General features: G+C 40.1%; 1 protein-coding gene across 4 annotated transcripts in view; it reads right to left on the reverse strand.

Moving 5' to 3' along the window:
• cep135 (centrosomal protein 135) overlaps positions 1-24,912 on the reverse strand; it is a 137,223-nt gene that overhangs the window by 78,490 nt on the left and 33,821 nt on the right. For all 4 annotated transcript variants that reach the window (XM_060830705.1, XM_060830698.1, XM_060830712.1 and 1 more), the window contains 2 exons: positions 5,044-5,172; positions 955-1,170 (listed from right to left, as the gene is read on the reverse strand). In XM_060830705.1, coding sequence (XP_060686688.1) covers positions 955-1,170; positions 5,044-5,172 — 345 coding nt within the window. The remainder of the gene's footprint in view (positions 1-954; positions 1,171-5,043; positions 5,173-24,912) is intronic.

The raw sequence follows: 24,912 nt of genomic DNA on the forward strand, positions 1-24,912 counted from the left end.
TGCAATCTCTGAATGACTTCCTCCCTCTTCTCTTTCCTTTTGTGTGGCTATACTATCAATATACGTATTATAAGTCTACTAACTCCCATAGCTACATTGACTTCACCTTCCCCCTACCCTGTTTCCTGCAGGACTCTGTTCGACTCACAAGGTTTTGCCATCTCTGTCAAATCTGCTTTGACCTTGAAACCTTCCACATAAATGTTTCCAATATGTCTTCATTTTACTCCTACTGAGAATTCCTATTTGGTGTGTCTGACAAGGTTTTTGGCTATGCCAATCCATTTCCACCAATTCTACTCTCACCCTTCCGAACACCTTTTCAAATGCAAAATATTGCTTACAGCAGCTTCCAAGCTCAAAAGATCGCCTAGTATTTCTCCCATCTCCAGTCTGGCGCTCCCACTAGAAACAATAAGGGAGTTATCACCACTTTCTCAAGGGCAATTAGACTTGTTTAACAAACAATAGCCTCTTGCCAAAGACTCTCATATCCTATGATAAAAACAATAAGAGATAACTATGCCCAAAAAGAACCTAGAGTGCATCCACTGCAGCAACCTCTTTTTTTCTGAAAAGTTTCTTCATCAACTTCTCTGAAAGCCTGTTGATCACGGTTTGTCTGAAGAAATTGCTCAAATCTATCCTGAATTAGCGTTTTGCTGGACTTCATATAATACTTTCAGAAGTATTTTTTAATGCTTTTCCAAAGAATCCTTTTGCATTCTTTTTCCTAATACATACAACTCTAACTTTACCTCTCAGATACCTTTTCAGACTGAGAAACAGAATTTACTCTGGGTCATTCATCATTCATAATAAAACAACTCACCACCTTAGAACAAAATAAAATCCATCTGTAGGCTGAGCTATTGAAAAAAATACTCTCTGGTATATTAATTAATATAACTACGCAGTAAAAGCATGACTTTTGAGTTTCCAGATACAATGTACCTTTGCCTCTTGAATTTCTTTGTCAGCAATCTCGAGTGCAATTTCTTTGTCTCTCTCCAACTGCTGTGCCAAATGGTCAATCTCATTCAATTCATTGCACAAGTGCTCATTTTTTGTGCTCAGATTTACAACTTCATTTGCTGCATCACTTTTTTTCTCCAGAAGTTCCTTCAGCTGCTTCTCCAAATCACAGTTAGTTCGCTGAAGATATTCAACCTGCAATTATTTTTGAGAGGGAAAATCATCCTGATATCATCACGTACAGCATACCATTTTAAAACGTCAATGCAAGGTTAAATTAAGCAAAGATTAATAAATAAAAGCATTCTCCAACAAATTCTATTATTTCAAAAGCTGTGTAGCTATAATTACAATATTGATTGGGTTCTATAAGCTACTGCTTGCTATACATATTGTTGTCTTGGGACAAAGACATCAAAACATTTGGATATCAATTGATCCCTAAACTAATGACTTCAAACCTGCCTGGCAAATTTGGTCCTTAAATCAAAACAAATAATCTTCTCTTTATTCATATTCACAATGGTCTTTCATCTGTTTGGAGACGACAAACCTACACCTCAAGTCTTACATTCAATTGATCTTCTGTGTGAGACACACTGAATTTTCAATTAAGATTTCATGAACTGTTTTAAATTGTGTGCTTGCTAAAGTCACAATTGAAGACATTTCAGCTCAACAATATCTGATAAACATCTCTCACCTATCTCTGTTATTCTCAACAATTTCTCCTCTCCTCTACCACATTCTTAACCGTACAAATAGAAAGGCATACAACAGCTCCTGTCTTTCTCTGGTGGATGAACCAGGAATGAGTGGAACAATTGCCCTGGCTTTTGTATATTCCTAAACAAAGTCAGGACACAAACCTCCTCACCAGCTCCAGAAAGATTTCAGGGCCATTATGTAACAGGCATAGAGAATAGTGATGAAGATTTATTGGGTGAAGGGCTTTTGTTCATCTTATAAAAGCTGAAAGGCGAGTACAGCACTTCACCCTTCTCAACCAGATTCCTCTCAATAATTCTTCTCCACTATTGACCACTCTCCTTTCCTCTATCGCATCCTACCACGCAGTTACAATGACACACTGCAACTCCCATCTTTCTCCGTCTAAGCACGTTCACCTCCTTCTTTGTTCTCTTTATATCATTCAGAAATTGTTAGCCATCAACACTCCAAGGATTCCATATAAAAAGCAGAGGTCATCCAATTGACTTGCAGAAGTCCTGGTCATAATTTTCAACTCCCCCAGCTACTGGTGATGTGTCAAAGGACTGCAAATGTTGTCCTTTTATTTAAAAAGTGATGGAGAGATAAATCAGAAAATTACAGGCCAGTCAGTCTAACTTCAGTGATAGGTAAATTATTAGAAAGAATTCTGAGGGGCAGAATATACCTGTACTTGAGACAGGAATTAATGAAAGATAGTCAGCATGGATTTAATAAGGGAAAGCTGTGTTGACAATTTTGACAGAAAATTCTGAGGAGATAACCTGAGTTTGATGAGAGAAATACATTTGATGTGGTTTATATGGACATGAGAAAGACCTCTGATTAGGATCCTCATAACAGACTGAACAAGAAAGTAAGAGCCCATGGGATCCAAGGGAAAGTAGCACATTAGATTTAAAATGGCTGAGAGGCAGAGAACAGGGGGTGGTGATGGAAGAATGTTTCTGTGATTATAAGTGATTCCAGTGGGGCTCTGCAGCATTGGAACTGTATAAAATGCTGATTGGTCCAACATCGGAGTATCGCATGCTACTCTGGTCACTACATAACATGAATGATGTGATTGCAATAGAACAGGTATAGAGGAGATTTACAAAGAGGCTGCTTGGACAGAAGGGATTGAGATATGAAGACAGAATGTAGGGGCTGCTGTTGTTTTTCTTTTGAGTATCAAAAATTGAAAGGGGGCCTCATAGAGGTGTATCGGATTATAGGAAGACTCCTTTTTCCATTAACAGAGGGTCAATAAATAGGATACAGAACTAAGGGAGGTAAAAAGTTAAGAGGAGAGCTGAGGAGAACTCCTTCATGGAATGGGGTAGAACTCATTGCCTGAAAGGGTGATTGTTTCAGAAACTCTGGTGACGTTTAAGTCATGTTTATATATTCGTTCGTGCTGACATAGCCTTCAGGACTATGGTCCAAAAGCTGCAAAATGAAATTGGCGTAGTCAGATCTTTGTTGACCTGTATGAATACAAAGAAGCAGATGTCTGTATTCTATGCTGTAACTGAGTTTTCTATTAGGTGAGCATATGAAAAAAGTAGCTCACCTCTTTTAAGAAAAGAAGTAGATTTGATCACTTAGGTGAGAACTAAACAGAACACAATTACTTTTGCTATAAAATGTTGGAATACAGTGGCATAGAGGTAATGTCACTGGGCTGAGACCCATTCAACTGTTCTGGGACATGAGTTCACAGCTAGTAAATTTAAATACCTTGTTAAATCTGAGACTAAAAAGTTAATCTCAATAATACTGATCATGAAAATATAATTGATGGTCTCAGAAACCAATGTCATTTCTGAGAAGGAAATCTGCCATATTTACCTGGTCTGGCATACGTATGATCCAGGTCCACAGGAATGTGGTTAACCCTCGAGTAACTTCTGAAATAGTGTTATTAAAATATTCAGTTCAAGAACAAGTTGGGGTGATCTCGCATGATCTTGTAGTTATTGTTTTCTATTGACAAATGACATTTGCTGTTTTGCTGAATACTTGAAAGCAAAACAGGGGTAACGACTATTGATCTGGACAAGGAATCAGCCACTGCTTTAAATTTCCAAACTCTCCCATGTTGGCTTTTAGGTGAGCTGAGACATAATGCACTACTTAGCCCAGTGTACAGTGTCATCAACCTGTTCAGTGCAGTTGTGAACTGTAGACTGGGAGTTGTGGCTGAAAGAAGCAATTAGCGAAGGTTAGTTCTATCGCTATTTTCACGGCTACTGGCAAAATGTGGCTTCTTGGTCCTGAAGACACCAGGTCCTATTGCAGGACGTTCCAGAGATCTATGAAACACATCTTCCTGAGCTCCCCACTTGTGATTCATGCCCTGTATGTGCAGTATATTGTGTATTGCAATCAATTGAAGTACCGAAAACATACTGCAGCTGATGAAACAATAAAGTGGCAGCATTGCAAGTGCAAAATGCTGAGGAGAATCAAGTGATTTTAGACTTTTCATTCCCAAAGTTTTCTAATACTCAGATCTTCCTTATCCCAGTTTCTGGGGCTTTGCTAAGATTGATTGCTATGACCTGGTCAATAAATAATACAGGAGGGTAGCAGGCAAACAAAATGGAGTTTGGTTTTTCTTTTTACTATAACATGAGAAAGCTGAAGCTAAAAATTACAAGGTCTCCTAGAAACTCAAACATCACCATGATCCAAAAGTTCACTTACTTGAAATTTACTCTGCTCTGATAACTACATTAGTGGGTCTGAGACAGTAACTCCATCAGCACTACCACAATATTTTGGTTAAAATAGACTCCAGCTCACAATAGCACAATTTTAATACGTTAACAAACATACTAACTTCCTGTGGAGAATACCAGCTTCAAATCCATGGCTGCATGATTAAAACTAACTGTAGAAAGGAGGACAAAGGAAATAAAGTGGTAGCATCATTTTTGCCTCTTCCAGTGGGATTTTATAACATGTCTAAACAAGTTGATTAAAAAAATATTAACAACGGTTATTATAATTACATACCAACCCAATTTCATCCACCAGAATTAAAATCAGGCATTTAGTCTCTGTGGTTATCAAATACCCCTCATATTGTAATCTTGTAATGTCCAAGACCCACAAGAAAGAAACAGAACTTCCCTTTTTTTCCAATTATAAAGCATCAAAATCACTTTCCTTAGCAATGCTGCACACCCTTTATCACAAGTGGTTAATACATACACTAGCTATAATAAACAGATCACCTAATTATCTGGCACTTCAGAAATATTTGAGGAAATGTACCTCAAAAACGTTTTGTCATAGTAATGGCTTACCTCTGGATAAATAACACAAACAAATAATAGTAACTCGCACCTGAAGGTTTAAGTGTGCTATAAGTCGCTCATTACTTTTGTTTTTGGCTTCAAGAGAGATCACATCATGAGGACGACCACCTTCCAGTGTCCGGTTCAGGCGTTCTATTTCCTCATCTCGTACTTCAATCTGCAAAAGAATGGTCATTGAGAAGAGGAGGAAAGTGATTAGGCTGAAAATAAGTATTTTATGTATTAAAGTATCTGTATCAAAGCATAATGATGCAGAGTCAATATCGTATTCTCTGGAAATGCTTATATTACTGGCATATACAAATGATAAAAATTAACATGTGTTGAAGTTGACATGAACACACACACACACACACTGAATACAAATAATGTAAGTGAAAGACTCTGAAAAAGACACACGCCATGCTCATTTATAACTGCCCTTGGCAGCACACTACATTACACCAAGATAAACGAATAATGCTATGTAATGAAATAGAAAGCATGGAAAGTGTGTTGACCGCAAATTCCCACTAAGGTGAGTGCATGTCTGGCTGTGCATTTGATTCAAAGAGACCACGCACTACAAGGTGGCGTACAGAGAAATGAGAGGGAACACTGGAATTCTTGGAATTTTCAACACTGGTGACAATAGTTGATTGAAAAATATTTATTGCATGACAATAGGATGCATTTACAAAGCTTAAATCAAAATTCTATCCATTTTCATGACGTGATGTAAGTGTTACATAAATTAAAATGCATTCTGTTGAAAATCTGACCATAACCAATATTAAATTTCTGTCCTATGTTGGCTCCTGGTTAAAATTTATTTTCAACGAGAAGTCAAGTGAAGGCACATTTTCAGACATTCTGTCCAGCCTGAACTTCTTTCCCAAAATGAAAACAGAGTTAGGAAATAAGTTGCCAATGAATTTATGAAGCAGATAGTATAAACTGCTGAAAAGACAATTATGCATTGTTTTCTAATGGAATATGCAAGAATGGAAGTAGGCGGACTGAACTCAGAAAGAAAGGCTGCTTATTTCAACAAATAAACTTTATTAGTTTCTTTCGAGCAAGTGAATATTCAGTGCATCTTATGGGTATTTAAAAATAGCAACATATCCTCTATAAATTTAATACAATTAACACTGAAGATGAAACGAAAGGTAACAAGATTAAAAAGAAATTCATGTTTATATATATTGTATTATATTCCTCACATACTGAAACTTATACTGTAGCTAATCTATGAAATAGGAATTTTACTAGGAATCCAGGTCCACTCAGCAGAAACCCATCCTCAGTGTTGTTGCAATACCTGGAGTTAAAAAAGAATTGAATCCATGCCAAGTCCTTTTCTCCTTGCTTTCAATTTATTTTCATCCTGGCACCAACATATTGGAAGAACTAGCTTCGGAACTGTTCTTTGAGGAACCAAGGCAATGAGTTAAGTAACCAGCTGGTTCTTTAGATAGCTTTTTTATTATTGGAGAGCTAACAAATATGATTGGCCCATAGCTCTTAGGATTTGCCACCGTAGCACCCACAACATCAAGTGCTTATGTTATTATGAGTTCCTTCCAAACACAGACTCGACCATTTAGCAGGACAAAGGCAGGTGAGTGTAAATATGATCAGCTGCAAGTTCCGCTTCAAGCCACATATCATCCTAACTTGGAACTATATCATATTCCATCACTCTGCTGGATCAAAATCCTAGTATCTCCTTTTCTAAAAGCATCGTATGTGTGAGGATATGCCAAAGACTACATAGGTTGAAGAATGGAGCTGATTATCGTCCTCTCCAAGGGAATCAGAGTTGATTAACAAATCTGGCCAAACCAGCAAGCCTATCTTCCAAAAACAAACATGTGAAAACTCCATTAGCATCACCAAAGCCCCCACCACCAACATCCTGGGAAGGCACATTTAATTAGAATTTTAACTGGACCAGCCATTCTGTTAGTGTGGTTCCAAAAGCAAGGCAGAGGCTGGGAATTCTGCAGTTTGTTGAAAACTCAAAGTCTTCCAATCTAAACTGTTTTGTTATCATGTGGAGGTGCTGGTGTTGGATTGTGGTGGACAAAGATAAAAATCACACAACAGTAGATTATAGTCCAACGGGTTTATTTGGAAGCAATAGCTTTCGGAGCGCTGTTCCTTTATCAGATAGATTTGGAAGAGGATCATAAGACACAGAATTTATAACAAAAGATTACAGTGTCATGCAACTGAAATGATATATTGAGCAAACTTAAATTGCTGTTAAGCCTTTCATCGTTTAGAATGGTTTGCTGGTTTCAGTTCATTAATATATAAATCCCAGACTTCTTTTAAGTCACATTCTTGAGATAACGTGAGGTTTTATATAAAAAAAGTAATATCTCAGCTCAGACAATGCATTAAAGGTGTGAGGTTAGAGTCTGTCTTTATCCTAGTCTTGAGTCAGACTGGTTCTATGTCCAAAGTAGGAATTAATAAAATTATTACACGATTGACTGCCTGCAGATTATGCACTTTGAGTAAAATAGAATGTATCTGCAAATATAATTCTGCAAATGCAAATTCACCCCACAGACTTATGTCTGTGCGTATCTATGAGAGTGTTCACATATGTGCATGCGATGCGCACACACACTCACACTCTCTCTCATGGACGCACACATCTATGAGGGGGTCTCCACTTCCTCCCTAGCACTCTGCTCTTAAGATAAAAGCACACTGCAATTCCTTTGGCCTCTACCCCAGTATAAGCTGATTGCGTTAACTAAATTAATTCAGGATCTGCTTTTTATGTTGTAGTTAGGGATGTCATACCAAACACTCCACCAGGCATACTTTTTCATCATTCAGGAAAGTTTCAGCTATTTTTTCACTTGGTATGGTTTTACATCAACCCTTATTGATGAGTTTTGTTTAACCATTTGCCCTAGTTATCACACATGAAGGCAAGACACCAGTGACCTGTCTCTGCAATTTCTGTTTCTTGTACTTTATTTGGGCATTGATGAAGATGCTACCTGTAGTCCTGCCATATCAGTACCAAGAAGTAAATCTACTGCCTCAACAAGTAATGTTTTTCCTAATTCAACAACTTCCTCTCCTTATAAAGGAAAATCACATTCCAGTTGCACTTCATATAATGGAACCATCGAACTCTTTGGAGGGAAAATTAATTCTTTCTCCAGTAAAAGTGGTGTGTTGCTCCTGTGTCTCTTAGTATGGCTAAGTGTTTAGTTACCTCAACTGAAGAAAAAGGAATCATCCCCCCTTTTGGCAAAAATCCTGCATGCCTCTCATCTATATGACAATTTCCTTACTAGGAACCGAATTCAGCTCCAGCCTTTTTGTTATAGTTAGCGCTACAACCTAGTCCACGGTAGTACCTTTTTGTGATCTTTCTCCATTTTTACTAATGCTTATAAGCCCTATTGGTCTAGCTTGCAACTTTGAACATTCCAAATGCACATGACCTGACATTTAACCTCCATTCTCAGTGATTTTATTCTTAATCCAAGGAGCAGTTCGAGGTGTGTTCCACAGTGTCTATTCCCTACCCTGGTTTCCTGCCTTTCTTTCACTCTCCCACGTTTTTATTTTGCTCAAATCCCTGGGAGTGATACCCTGGCATCAATTCATAATCATGAGCCATTCCAGCTACTGTACCATTCTTTCGTGAGTTCTGATTATAGAAGGTAAGGAAGTTTTAAATTCTTCTAAAGATTAATTTCTCTGAGGGCATTATAAATATGATCAGTCTTTAATGTCCTTATCCACCTATCAAAATTATTCTGTTTAATGCTTTTAAACTCAGTATAAGTTTGTCCATCTGTTTCTATAAGGTTTCAGGACCATCTCAAATGCATTTAGAATATTACTTCTCGCCTCATCATAATCCCCAGATCATTCCTTTGTGCTTTACCAGTTAAATTACTTTGCATGGGCACATCCCACCTGCTTTTGGCCACCTCATTTGTGTTGCTATCTTCTCAAGTGATGGGAAAAAAAGCTTCCATATCCTTGTCTTCAAATTTTGGCAAAACTTGCTCAATCTTAAACATCTCCTGACTGAATATTATCTTGTAATTAGAAACATCCTCTTCTCTGTTTTTCCAAACCTTTGGATTAGATTGAAGATGCATCGTATTTAACTTAAATTCTTGTTCTCTCTCTCTCCTCCCTTTCTTTCTCGTTCTCTCTCTTTCCTCTCTTTGGAATTCCAGTTCCAATTATCTCATTTCTATCTGCCTGAACTGCAACTCAAGTTTCACTGATGCATGTGATATACTGTCTCCCCCACCTCTGTATTGCTGCTAAACCCAACCATTTCACTTATTAAGTCTAAATTCCCTGCCTTCTTAGCTTGCTGTGGTAACTTTATATCCAGTCTGCTGACTAACTCTGCTAGTTTAGTTTTAGTTGTACCCTGCAACCAGACCAGGGAAACTTGTGACAAATTCAGAACTATTTCCAGTGCCATTTGAAAAGCAATCACCCACTTTAAATACCAAAATGCAAAATTCCAGACCAACACTGTCTGCGTTTCAAAATCCAGGAATCCAGCCCACAGTCATGGTACAACACGGAGACAGTCTGTGGAACTAGATCAGCATTTCTGTATTCGCAACATAGTAAAATTAAACGACTGACTCCCAAATAGTCATTCCAATGGTGCCTACCCAAACTTTTAAATGATACTTTGTGAATAATTAATTTTCACACACCAACTTTCTATATTAAATAAATAATTTACCTATTTTAAGATTTACAATAATTTTAGCAAACTGATTAATGTCTGTGCTTTAAACCTAAAACATGTTTTCAGCTCCCCATTCACACAAGAGACAAATAATAAATAAAAGAAAATAACACAAATGGCTAGATGACTTAAGTGGCGTTCCTGATGCATTGTTTCACAGTTGTAAATGTGTGGACGTTTCGGAAACATTGACCAGGATCACCTTCTCAGTTCACCCAGGCAAAGGAGCAATATTTCTAACTCAGTTTTCTACTGTGTGGACTTTTGGAAGTTAATGTATCAGATTAGGCAGGGAGCTGTCAATTTTTGATAGTCTTAGCAGCAGGCCAGAATCATTTCTCAGAAACCATAGTTCCACCCTGATACACTCATCAACTCTTCCCAAGGCCTCAACTACCATTCAACACCGGCCATATGCTTGAACACAGGGTCTCTTCCAGATTTGCTGGAAGCTCACATACTGATCTCATTAATAGCCAACTTCTGCTATCTGTTTAAACACAATGCTCTTCCCAGCTTTGCTGTGATGGTTGGAAGCCTTTAAGAAAGGATCAGTCTACAATTAACCCTTAGGCTTAACTCACAAACATCAAAACTTACTTGATCTATTCCTGTCCTTTTACCTCAAGCTGTCATAAAACTCAACAATCTTTTTCAGTTTGTAAATTAAAAACTGATTATAGAATAAAATGAAAAATAATGTAAAATCAACAAGGGTTCTAACATGGTGTGCTCTGACTTGATCAACTTCTCATTTTCCTGTTAGTGTTTTGACCAATCATAATGTAGTAAAACTGTAAATGTTTTAATCTGTATTAATATTGCTATTGCCAGTTAAACTTACACGCCTTAGTTCACCATTTTTGCTTTTGCAACTGCACTGATGACTTACTCCTGATTATTCCCAATTTAATTCTGGAATTCTTTCATGGCTTAATGGTATTAGCGCTAGATTATTAATCCAGAAACTCAGCTAATGTTCTGGAGTATCGGGTTCAATCCGGCCATGACAAGATGGTGGAATTTGAACTCAATAAAAAAAACTGGAATTTATTGATGACGATGAAATTATTGCTGATTGTCAGAAGAAACGATCTGGTTCACTAATGGCCTTCAAAGAAGGAAATGTGCCAGCTCATGTGGTCTGGTCTATACACTACTTCGCACCCACAGCAATATGACTGACTCTCAATTGCCCTAGTAAGCCATTCAGTTGTATCAATCGCTATGAAGTCTCAAAGAAATGAAACCGGACGGATTACCTGTCATCAACCCAGGCACTGGAAAATACAACAGCAGCAGCAGCCTTATCGATCCTGCAAAGTCCTTCTCACTAATGTACGAGGGTTAATGCCAAAATTGGGAGAGCTGACTCACAGACAAGTCAAGCAACAGCCTGACATAGTCATACTCACAGAATCACACCTTACAGACATTGTCCCAAATACAACAACTACCATCCCTGGATATGTCTTGTCCCACCACCAGAACAGATCTGGCAGAGGTGGCGGCAAAGTGGTACACTGTTGGAAGCAAATTGCCCTGGAAGTCCTCAACATTGACTCCGCACCCCATGAGGTCTCCTGGCTTCAGGTTAAACATGGGCAAGAAAACCTCCTGTTGATTACCATGTACTGTCCTCCCTCCGCTGATGAATCAGTCTTCGTCCATGTTGAAGAACAATTGGAGGAAGCACCAAAGACGGCAAGGGCACAAAATGTATACTGTGTGGGGGATTTCAATGTCTATGGCTTGGCAGCAGCACTACTGATCAAGCTGGTCGATTCCTAAAGGACATTGCTGCTCGACTGGGTCTGCAGCAGGTGGTGAGGGAATCAACAAGAGGAAAAACATATTTGACGTCATCCTTACCCATCTATCAGCTGCAGATGAATCTGTCAATGACAGTATCGGTAAGAGCAACCACCTCACGATTCTTGTGGAGATGAAGTCCGCCTTCACAATGAGAAGAACCTCCATTGTGTTATGTAGCACTATCATCACGCTAAATGGGACAGACTTCGAACAGATCTAGCAACTCAAAACTGGGCATCCAAGACTGAGGTGCTGTGGGCCATCAGCAACAGCGGAATTGTATTCCAGCACAATCTGCAAAGTCTTGGCCCAGCATATACCCCACCCAACCATTACCACCCAACCATTACCATTAAGCGAGAGGATCAACTCTGGTTCAATGGAGAGTGCATGAGGGCATGCCAGGAGCAGCACCAAGCATACCTGAAGATGAGGTGTCAACCTAGTAAAGCCACCAAACAGGATTATTTGCATGCCAAGCAACATAAACAGCAAGTGATAGACAAAATTAAGCGATTCCACAACTAACAGATCAGATCAAAGCTCTGCAGTCCTGCCACATCCAGTCGTGACTGGTGGTGAATGATTAAATAATATACTGAAGGAGGATGTTCCACAAATATCCCCATCCACAATGATGGAAGAGCCCAGCCCATCAGTGCAAAAGATAAGGCTGAAGCTTTCTCAGCAATTTTCAATCAGAAGTGTCGAGTGGATGATCCAATTCGGCCTCCTTCAATGATCCCAACATTCCAGCTGATTCAATTTACTCCATGTGATATCAGGAAATGGTAGAGACACTGGATACTGCAAAGACCACAGCCCTGACAATGTTCCAGCAATAGTACTGAAGACTTGCCACTCCCCTAGCCAAGCTGATCCAGGACAGTTACAACACTGGTGTCTACTCCACAATGTGGAAAATTGCCCACGTATGGGTCTTGTACATTAAAAGCGAGACAAATTCAACCTGGCCAATTACCATTCCATCATTCTACTCTCGATCATCAGTAAAGTGATGAAAGGTATCATCAACAGAGCTATGAGTGATGTCCAGTTTGGGTTCCGTCAGGGTCACTCAGCTCCTGACCTCATTACAGCCTTGGTCTAAACATGGACGAAAGAGCTGAATTTCAGAGGTGAGGTGAGAATGACAGTCTTGACATCAGAGCTGCATTTGACTAAGTGTCGCATCAAGGAGCCCTAGCAAAACTGCAATCAATGGGTATCAAGGGCAAACTCTCCAGCAGTTGCAGTCATACTTGACACATAGGAAGTTAGTACTGTTTGTTGGAGTCATCTCAGCTCCAGGACACCTCTGCAGGAGTTCCTCAGGGTAGTGTCCTCGGCCCAACCACCTTCAGCTGCTTCATCAACGACCTTTCCTCCATCATAGGTGGGAATGTTTGCCGGTGACCGCACAACATTCAATACAATTCACGACTCCTCAGATACTGAAGCAGTTGATGTTCGAATGCAACAAGATCTAGACAACATCCAGGCTTGGGCTAACAACTAGCAAGTAACATTCACACCACACAAATGCCAGGCTGTGACTATCACCAATAAGAAACAATCTAATCGCGGGCCCATTGACATTCAGTAGTGTTCCATCTTGGAATCCCGCAATATCAGCATCGTTGAGGCTCCCATTTGACCAGAAACTCAATTGGGCTCACCACATAAACACAATGGCTACAAGAGCAGGTCAGAGGCTCGGCATACTGCAGCGAGTAACTCACCTCCTGACTCCCCAAAGCCTGTCAACCATCTACAAGGCACAAGTTAGAAGTTGTGATAGAATACTCCCATTTACTGGATGAGTGCAGTTCCAACAATGCTCAGGAAGCTTGACATCATCCAGGAGAAAGCAGCCCGATTGATTGGCACTACATACACAAGCATCCACTCCATCCACTTCAGACACTCGGTAGCAGCAGTGTGTACTACCTACAAGGTGCACTGCAAAAATTCACCAAAGATCCTCAGCACCTTCCAAACCCACGACCACTTCCATCTAGAAGCTCAAGGATAGCATATATATGGAAACACCACCACTTTCAGGTTCCCCTCCAAGTCAGTCGCCATTCTCACTTGGAAACATATTGCTTTTCTTTAACTGTCCTTGGGTCAAAATCCTGAATTCTCTCCCTGAGGAATTATGGGTCAACCCACAGCAGATGGACAGCAATGGTTCAAGAAAGCAGCTCACCACCACCTTCTCAAGGGCGAGTACGGATTGGCAATTTTACTCATCCCACAAATGAGTAAAGAATAATTTCAGCAAAGCTACATTTTATGCATCCCATGCACTTACAGATATTTGACATTAACCCCTACAGTATCAGAGGAAAGTTCCGTATTTAAGCGACTCTAAGGATTTGGTATTCCATTAGTGGCAGGGAAGGCATGGACAAAACACCTGGATGCCAACTTCCACACACCTGACATTTCCAGCACTGCCCTCTACATATCTTGCAGGTTACTCATTCTTCTCTATGCAGGGATCATCTCACATCATCATCTGAACATAGACTCACCCTCATCTTTTTGACATCTTGCACCCAACGTTGGCAGTCACCCTCCTGAAATTTTCTCAGCTTATCCTCTTCACACATTCTACTTCTCACACTTGTGGCTCCGGTTTCTCTCCTTGTAGGGGAAAAGAGTGCCAAATTCTGGGGAGCAGCAGAGAATCGACGATGGATTGCAGTCATATTAAAAAATTGACTAGTATGGAGGAATACGCACCACACATTAAGCAGGGTTGATCAGGTCACAGGTGTTGGAGGTGGAGAGAGGCCAGTCTCCTATATACCTGGTGACAGCATTAGGTATCACACTGCCACTTGGCACATAACAATTATTCAGGTTGAACTGATGTCACAACTAACTGAGATGACATGATGTACACAATGTAGAGTTTGAGTCCTTTCCCCATATCAATAATAATTCAGGTGTTTTATCTCCTGTAAGATGAAAGAGGAACTGGGATGGAAGGAGACCAAGAATTCCTCAAAAGAAGGAAAGCACTCTGCAGATATATTGTCAGATGAACCTTTTGCACCCATCACGAGCAGAGATACTCACTTCAATGGATACTTCTACAGAAATAGCTGGATTGTCACATGCTGAAACATACAAATAAGCAGGATCACAGCTGAAGACAGAATTCTCAGAGGATGCAGGTGACACCAAGCAATGGTCAGTTAGACCTTTATACCCAGACAAACAAGGACAATTGATCCACAGGAACACCACCACTTATAATTTGCCCTGCAAATCACACACCAAGGCACTTGAAATTATGTCACTGTTTCTTCAGCATCGCTGGGGTACCCTGGAATCCCTTCTTAACATTATTGTGGGTACACACAGGCTACATGGACTTCAACAGTTCAAGGAAGCGGCTCACCATTAATTTCTCAAGGACAATTAGGGATGGGTATTAAAGATTGATTTTTGGGGATCCAAGATGGTGGCAACCCAGCAAGACTGAGTCCACAGTGCTCTACCCAAAACTTGGGAAAAGTGGGCTATTCACCCCCACCACACTCACTAAACCATTTATAATAGTTGTTAACCTTAAATAGTTACCTATTAGTACATTTAAATAGTCTAATACTAGCTGGAAAATGAGTAAAGGGAAGGGAACAGGCAGCTCTAAGAAAGCAGGGACCCCTCCCCCACCCTCTCCCTCTTCAGCTGCAACAAAGGTGTCTTCAGCTACTTCCGGAGATTTACCAATGAAGATGAGCTTTGAGGAGATGTTTGCCAGGTGGGAGGCGAAGATTGATGCTTTTATCGATGAGTCTCGGCAGAGCAGAGAAGCACTATCAGCCGAGCTGCAGAAGCAGGGCAGAGACATTCAGGAATTGGAGTGCCGAGTCAGAGAGGTGGAGTCGAAGGCCGCAGCCTCAGAGACTGGGATAAAATCAACAGCCGACCACATCCGTTTTCTCGAGAATCGAGTCCAGAACCTAGAAAACCACATTGATGACCTCGAAAATCGATGTCGTAGAAAAAATATTCGGTTGTTGGGCCTGCCCGAGCAGGAAGAGGGAGGTCAGCTGACAGCATTCTTAGAGCATTGGCTGCCACAACTTTTAAATCTGCATAATGGATCAGGCCAGGTAAGGGTAGAATGGGCCTACCGGGTCGCAGTACGTGGGCCCGGCTCAACCCAGCGCCCACGCCCGGTCCTGTTCCAGCTGCAGAGCTATAGGGAGAGGCAGATGCTCCTGGAAGCCTCAAGAAATCTGGGAAAAGATCCCCAAGCTATGACCCACAAAGGATCCAGGATCATGCTGTTCCAGGACTTCTCCCCAGCTTTGGTCCGAAAGAGGAAGGCATTCGATGAGGCGAAGAAGCGTTTAAGGGACTTAAATATCCAGTACTCCTTACGATATCCAGCGACGCTACGCCTTAGCCACGAAGGATCCATATATAACTTCGGATCACCGGAGAAGGCTAAGGAATTCTTGGACTCTCTTAAATAAACTGTAAGAGATTGTGGACGCTGGTCTGCCTTTCCCATTATTTTGGTTTACATCCCTTCATCTTTTCTTATCTTTCCCCCTGTGTGTGTATGTATATATATATATATATATATATATGTTGGGGCGTTTGGTTAATGTTGATGGGGAGAGGTGGTTACCTTATTCTATTTTACTTCTGTTTTTAGGAGCGGGGTTGTTTTTCTTTCCCCTGTTATTTTGTGGTATTATATTTAAGTATTACATGTTGAGATTGTAATCTTATAGTTATATATGGTATTAATATTCCCAAATATATTTAGATGTGGGTGTGGGTGGGGGTGGGGTGTTCACTGTTAACTCTAGCTTTATATTATATTTGAATTCTCCTCATTTTATTGAGGAACACCTGGGTCAAGGGTGGGGCACTGGTTGGAAGAGGGTAAGATGGACTGTGGGAGAGGAAGTGACGCTCCCTGGGAACAAGGGAGAAAATCTCCAATTCGGAATGTTTTATATTTTTTATACTTAGAAAGAGTTTTTTGTTATATTGTTTTGAGTGTATCAGAGAGTCTTTACTTTTGTAAATCTTGTATGCTCCATGCTCGGGATGTTCTAGATAGGGTTTCCCCTCCCGAGGGGTCTCAGATCTGTCCAGATGATTATGGCTGAACAGTCGGTTAAGTGGTGCACCTGGAATGTCAGGGGGAGTAATTCGCCAGTTAAAAGGAAGAAAATATTATCAAATCTTAAGAAGGAGAGAGTTGATATAGCTCTCCTACAGGAGACACACCTGTCGGATAAAGAACACTTAAAATTACGACAGGGCGGATTTGATCAGGCCTTTTTTTCCTCTTTTAATTCAAAAAGCAGGGGAGTCGTTATCCTTGTCCGGAAGAACTTCCCTTTGAAAATTCTAAATCAGATAAAAGACGAATCTGGACGATATATTTTGATTAAAGCCCTCATAAATGGAGAGGAATATGGGATCTTAAATGTATACTGCCCCCCGGCACACCCCTTTAAATTCATAACGGAAGCTTTTTCAAAACTGATGGCCTTTGGTGCCCGTCATACAATTATAGGGGGAGACTTTAATTGTATTATGGATCCGGAAATAGACAGGATTCCCAAGAGTGCCGCTGGAGTATCTCCCAGATCTAGACAACTGGCGGACCTGAATAAAGAATTAGGATTGGTAGATGTATGGAGATGTCTCCATCCACAGGGTAGAGATTTTTCTTTCTACTCTAATCCACATAAATGTCACACAAGAATTGATATGTTTTTTGCCCCATCGATTTTTCTAAACTCTATAGCAACCTGTAAAATAGGTACTATAGCAATCTCTGACCATGCCGCTGTATACATGGAAACTAAGGTAAAGAACAATGGGACATCTGCTCGGCATTGGCGTATGGACCCCTTCCTGATAAAAGATAGCAAATTTTTAAAGTACTTCTCCCAAGAACTTAAAACGTTTTTAGAAATTAATACTGGTACGGCTAGCAATCCGTCAATGATGTGGGAGACCATCAAAGCTTATGCACGAGGTTTGATCATCTCCTATTCAGCGACCCAGAGGAAAATGAAGGGAGAGCAACAGCGTCTGCTCGAAGCTCGCCTAAAAGCAGCTGAAACAGCATACGCTGATAGACCTTCTATCACAAAATTGCAGAGGATTACAGCTCTTAGGACAGCTTTAAACACCGCGCTTACTCAAACGGCTAAAAGGGAAATATTATTTGCGAAACAAAGATTATATGAATATGGCGACAAACCGGGTAGATACTTAGCATTTCTTGCAAAGAAAAAGAAAGCCCCTCAAACTATTCCGACCATCAAGGAAAGTACAGGTACCCTGACTCATGATCATAAAAAGATCAATGCGACCTTTAAAGAATTTTATTCTGAACTATATAGATCGCAGGATTGTGAAGATAGGATTAGGAGGATGCAGTCATTTTTTAAAAATTTGACCTTCCCGGGCCTGACTCCGGAACAGGTGTCGGCCCTAAATACCCCTTTAACAGTCCAAGAAATACTTGAGGCAATTAGGCAACTTCAGAGCGGAAAAGCACTGGGCCCGGATGGTTTTCAAGCTGAATTCTATAAAGAATTTACAGGAATATTGGTTGACCCACTTATGGATATGTATAATTTTGCGCATAGTCAGGTCTGTCTCCCGCCCATGCTGAAAGAAGCAAATATTTCTCTTATCCTCAAAAAACGAAAAGACCCAGAAGATTGTGCATCTTACAGACCAATATCCTTACTAAATGTAGACTTTAAAATTCTCTCAAAAATGTTAGCACTAAGACTAGAAAGGGTACTGCCATATATTATAAAGGAGGACCAGACGGGATTTATTAAGGGCCGCAGATCATCCAATAATATCAGAAGGGTCTTGAATATGATCCAAGCCTGTCATCAGGGAAAGATACCAGGAGTAGTAATTTCATTGGATGCGGAAAAGGCATTTGATAGGGTTGAATGGTCATATTTATTTTACACATTGGAAAGGTTTGGCGTTGGACAGGTGTTTACCAAATGGGTTTCAACATTGTATAATGACCCCAAAGCAGCTGTTATTACTAATGGGTTAAGATCGGATGGCTTCAGTGTGGGTAGGGGCTGCCGTCAAGGATGTCCTCTCTCACCGTTGTTGTTTACACTGATAATCGAACCATTAGCAGAAGCCATCCGGACTGATCCTAATATAACGGCCCCGAGGATTGGTACAGGTAAACACAAAATTACCCTCTATGCAGATGACGTTCTCTTATTCCTCAGTAATCCTTTAATGTCAGTGCCTCGTCTAATTCAAGTTATTAATACATTTAGTGCATTCTCAGGCTATAAAATTAATTTTTCAAAATCGGAAGCCATGCCAATGGGTGGTCTGGCTATGATACCCCACTTAATGGACGGATCCCCTTTTCCCTTCCGTTGGTCCCTGGAGGGCTTCTTATATTTAGGTATTTTTATCACGCCAGTATTTGATCAGCTGTATAGGGCTAATTTTGTACAATTAATGGAAAGGATAAGGCAGGACCTCCAGCGATGGAGAGACCTTCCGATTTCCTGGCTAGGGAGAATAGCATTAATTAAAATGAATGTTCTGCCCCGTCTCTTATATCCTATGAGAATGCTCCCGCTGATGCTGCCAAGGCTAGCCCTACGTAAATTATATGGCTGGTTGGGCTCCTTTATTTGGAACCATAGACGGCCCCTTATTAAGCTGAAGAAGCTACAGCTTCCACAGGCAAGGGGAGGACTGGACTTCCCAGACTTTAGGAAATATCAGTTAAGCTCCCTACTAAGTTACATAGCTGATTGGGTTTCATCTGATCCACAATCAATTTGGCTGGATATCGAAGCCTCCCAAGTAAAATACCCACTTATTAACCTTTTATTTTCAGATAAGAGGAAAATCATTACAGACCACTGTAAAAATCCCATAATATTAAACACAATTAAGGCCTGGAATATAATGCGGCAAAATGAGGGTAACTCACATAAAACATCCCCCCATGCACCAATAGTAGGGGCATGGAGATTCCAACCGGGGATTACAGATGCCACCTTTAAACTCTGGAGATCCAGGGGCATCTCATGCTTAGGGGACCTATTTAAAGATGGGATCCTGATGTCCTTTGAGCAGCTGCGTCTGAAATTCGGAATACCTAATGGGGATCTCTTTCGATACTTCCAAGTTCGAGATTATATACAGAGGAAGACTACATTAATAGATAGTCTTTATAAATCAGACAGAGAACGTAATGTCTTACGACCAGCGGGGGCATCCTCCGTTAGTACTATATACCATTTGCTACATGATGGAGTCTCAGGAGACATGGATGACCTGCTTAAAACATGGGAGCAGGACTTGGGGCTAGAAATCTCTGAGGATATGTGGAATGACATTTGGGAAAATGCTAGAAGAATTGCTATCTGTAACAGAACTCAGGCTATCCAACTAAAGATACTTCATAGGGCCCATATAGCTCCGGCTCGACTGGCAAAATTTAAGGCAGGAGCATCTCAAATGTGTCCTAAATGCAAAATAGAGGTGGGTACTCTTGTACATTGTCTGTGGACTTGTCAGAAAATCCGCAGATACTGGACTAAAGTGGCAAATACCCTGACAGAAATTTTAGGAACGGAAATTAGGGTGGACCCTGTATCTCTCATTTTGGGCTTTTCGAACCTCTCATCTCTGGATATGCATGGGAAGAGACTATTTTCTATTCTCTCTTTCTGTGCAAGGAAAAATATTTTGGTGAACTGGGTGGCTGAGGGCCCCCCTGGACTTTCAAATTGGCACAGATTAATTAAGGAATACATCCCCCTTGACTTCCTCACAAATATGGTGCACCGAAAGACTGAATTATTTTATAAAATATGGCAGCCCTTTTTGAATTATATAAATGCAGATATTTCGGCTATCCTAACAAGGGCTTTTATTTAGTGAAGATTTCAGACCGGGCTGCTCCGGGGCCCCTTGGGAGAGGAATCCTGCGCGAATACGGGTTTTATTATATTTGATGTTTATACATTCCGAGCATGTAAGAGACTTAGGTATACACTCTGGTTAGTTATAGGTTAGATTAGTAGAAAGTTGAGGTTTTTTTTCTTTCTTTTTTCGTTTCTTTTTTTGTTTTCTTTCTTTCTCTTTTCTTTGTTAAATTATGACTATTGTATATATGATTTAATTGTACATCAATGTTTGTATTTGAGAGTTTTGTTTATTTTTGTAAATTTGCAAAAATGTTAAATTTCAATAAAAATATCTACAAAAAAAAGATTGATTTTTCCCATGTCCAGATCCCAGATGAATGTATTTTTAAAAAAAAGACACTAAGCTTTGAGAGTCATCCATAAAAGGGAAACTTGTGCGTCCTGCAGTAGTGCCAAGGCTTCTGCCTCAGTTCACCTCCATGTGAAGAGATGCCACCTGCATGTGGTATCAATAGTGACAGGCAGTATACCCAGATCAATGGCCTACTTCGTCTGTGTCCTAGCAGAGAAGTACAGGTGGGCAAAGACAAGAAAGATGGAGGAGGAGCATATCTCTTCATTTTCCTCTTCTCATCTCTTGTTTACCCACACACAACATAATTGTTCATGTCATTCATCCCAGACAAAACCCCAGGTGCTGCTTTCTGCCTAATGACCGAGTCTGAATGAAGGTAGATGTGGCAGAATTTGATGGAGCCCTCATACGTTCCAGAATTTAGATGGCAGTTGCTAGAGGTATGTCATCTGTCAGAGTAAGTAAACAAGCAACCTGTAACTAATACAGCTGAAGCTGTGGGGTTGCACCAAACAGGAGTACTAATAATGAATGAGAAAGTTATAATAGTTGTGTGTGGAAATCCACTTGGACAGGGAGCTGGGTGCAACAATGCTCATATTCATGCTTCTTTATTTGATTATAGGTTTTTCTTAATTTGAACTGCTCATTCTCTTGCCACTTACTATGTTCCATATATATCAAAATTCCACTTGGACAGTCACCTTCAGGTGATGGCAAGATCAGATTGGACAACAAGGGTATTGGATTTTTGACTTGGAAATGATAGGGAACTATTCCAAATAAGCTTAAGTATTCAAATAGCTGAACTATGTACTTATGAGGTTGTTCCAACCATCAGATTGCTGACGAAGGGCTTATGTCTGAAGCATCAATTTTCCTGCTCGGATGCTGGTTTACCTGCAGTGCTTTTCCAGCTACACACTCTTTACTTTGATCTCCAGCAGCTGCAATCCTCACTTTCTCCTGATCATCTCTGGTAGTCAGGTGAGTGGCTTGTAGGCTTGTAGCCTGCTTGGCTACATCAGGGTCCTCTTGCTCTTGTTGAGGATGCCAACTGGCCTCCACCATCCTCTTTCTGCAGCAGACCAAAACCTTCTGAAGATCCTTGTTGGGGATACCAAATGTACCCTAAATTTGTCCAGGCATATGAGTTACATTGTTAGCAATCTGAAGCTTTGCTCAATTATTGGTCATGTGACTCATTTTAGACCACTTTTCTTTATCAGCAGTAGAATTCCTTACAGGAATCATCAGCCATGTCAGCAGATGAACATCTGTCACTCTCATCTCCCCTCTGAAATTCAGCTCATTTATCTATGTTTGAGCCAAGGCTGTAGTGAGATCAGAAGCCCTGTAGAACCCAAACTGGACATCAATCAGCAGGTTATTGCTGAGCAAGTGCTGCTTGATAGGAGTATTGACCTTCTACCACTTCATTTTAGATAAAGTAGTCAGGCACGTGGTTGAATTATCAGTGGAGATTCATTTTGCAGACAGTATTTGTAACTCCATTAGATTCAAGATTGTTATGGGAAGGACAAGGATGGGCCTGAAATCAAAGGTCTAAGCTGGGGATTTTAATAAGATGAGATATGATTTGGCTAGAGTATGCTGGGAACATATACTTTTAGGTATATCTGTGTCAGAGTACTGGGACACAATCAAGGAGGAAATAGGGAGAGTACAGAGCCAACATGTTCCAATGAAGGTAAAGGATGGGATCAACAAATACAGTGAACCTTGCATATTGTGGGATATACAGGATTGGGTAAAGAGGAAAAGGAAGGTCTGTAACTGATATAGCGGGCTCAAAACAGAAGCCCTAGAGGAGTTTGGAATGTGCAAGGAGGAATTTAAAACTAAATTTGGAGAGGGAAAAGGGGGCACTAAATGATAATGGCAGGTAAAATAAAGGAAAATGGTAAATTATTTTACTTACACATTAAAGGATAAAACAAAAACTCAGGAAAGAGTAGAGCTCATTCAGGGCCACAGTAGTAATTTGTGTGTGGAGTCAGAGGATGTAGATAGGATTCTAAATAAATACTTTGTTTTGGCGAGAGAGACAATGTATAGGTAAAGAGGTCAGGCAAAAGGAGTGTGATATAATTTTTAAAATGAGCATAGGCAGAAAGTAGATTCTGAGTGTTTGCAGGCTTAAAAGTAGATAAATCTCCTGGGCTGAATGAAATGTATTTCAGGAAGTTGAGTGAAGCAGGAAATAGCAGGGTTGCAATTATTTTCAATTCCTCACTGGTCACAGGAAGGTACCAGAAGACTGGATGACAGCCAACATCATACTATTATTCAACAAAGGTGCAAGGAATAAACCAGGAAACTACAGGCCAGTCTGTCTAACTTCAGTGACGGGGAAACTATTGGAAGTAATTCTGAATTAATATGCACTTGGAGAGGCAGGGATTAATCAAGAAGAGTCAAAATGATTTTGCAAAGGGGAGGTCATGGCTGATGAACTTAACTAGTCTCTTCTTTGGAAAATTCAGTCATGCAGATAAGGGCAAAGCACTTGATATAGTCCACTTGGACAACAGCAAGGATTTTGATAAGGTCCCATTTGGGACATTGATAGTGGAAGTAGAGAGTGAAGCTGTGTTTTTGTGACTGGAAGGCTGTGACCAGTGGGATCCCACAGGGAGCCCCATTCTATTTGTGGTATAAGTTAATCATTTAGACGGAATGTGGGGGGTGGGGTTGATCAGTAATTTTGTACATGATACAAAAGGCGGTGAGTTGTTTTCCTTGGAGTAGAGAACACGTGATTGAGATGCATAAAACTGAGGGGTACAGGTAGGGCAGATGGGAAGAGACATTTACTCTTGTGAAGGAATTCATGATTAGCGAGTGTGGATTTAAGATAAGGCCAGGAGATATAAAGGGCAAGTGAGGAAAACATTTTTTACCCAGCAGGTCATAGGAATCTGGAACTCACTGCCTGAAAGGGTGGTAAAGGCAGAAGCCTTTATTTAAGAAGTAAATAGATTAGTAATTGCAATGCTATAGCTGTGTACAAGGCTGTGGGCCAAGGGCTGGAAAATGAGATCGGGGTAGTTAGAAGCTTATTTTTGACAGGTGCAGACTCAATGGGCCGAAGGGCTCTTTTCTGTGCTGTAGATCTCTAAAATTCTAACCATCAGTAATCAGTTACTTACTGAACAGTATAAGTTAACTACTATGTTGTTTGACAAGAAATTAAGTAAGTAATCCTTTGACTATAAAACATTTTATGTTATCCTGGAACATAGACACCATCATATGAGCGCAAGTTTTTTTCCTTATTTGACAATAAGTTCCATCTACATTATTTCGATGTGTAAAAAAAAATCCCTAACATTCTGTAGAAAAGTGAATCGGCTGGTGATTATGGTTCATGTTTCAGATTTCCAGCATTTGTAGCATTTTGCTCTTATCATAATTAAACATCATGTGCAACGCAGTCACTTTTGTTTTTCTAATAAAACATTTTTACATTTATTTGAGTGATTTACAAGTATTTAAATAAATACTACCCAATGTCAAAAGTACTGGTCACAATATATGACTACTACAGAATTCCATTTTTGAACAATGTTCATAAACAAAATCAAATCCCTACATAATAAAAAAAATTAAAAACCAGATAATCATCTATTCGATTATTCAAAATATTTTTGTGACACATTTGAAAACCCCATATATTTAAATCTAAATAATAAATATTTCAAAATCTCTTGGAGAAATTGCTTGCTACCAGATCTTGGCTTGCCTTCTTTACTAATTAGTTGGCTGTGTTTCTGAACTCAGTTATGATTTCTTTATTATTACCAACAATCCTAATGCTTAGCCTGACCTGCTCCAGCACTGCCTGGTCTGTGCTGGTAGCCATCCAGTGTCATAGACTCTTTTGAAGGGATAAGAATGCACTTTGAACCTGCCAAACCTGGATGGTTGGTAAAGGCTACTCTCTGATTGGTGGTAAAAGGTTTCTCCTCAAGTGAGGTCCACCTATGTTGGAGCAGTTATTTTTCCCCATTTTCAGACTGGGGT

This window comes from Hemiscyllium ocellatum, chromosome 1 (assembly GCF_020745735.1).
Source record: "Hemiscyllium ocellatum isolate sHemOce1 chromosome 1, sHemOce1.pat.X.cur, whole genome shotgun sequence".
Taxonomy (NCBI): domain Eukaryota; kingdom Metazoa; phylum Chordata; class Chondrichthyes; order Orectolobiformes; family Hemiscylliidae; genus Hemiscyllium; species Hemiscyllium ocellatum.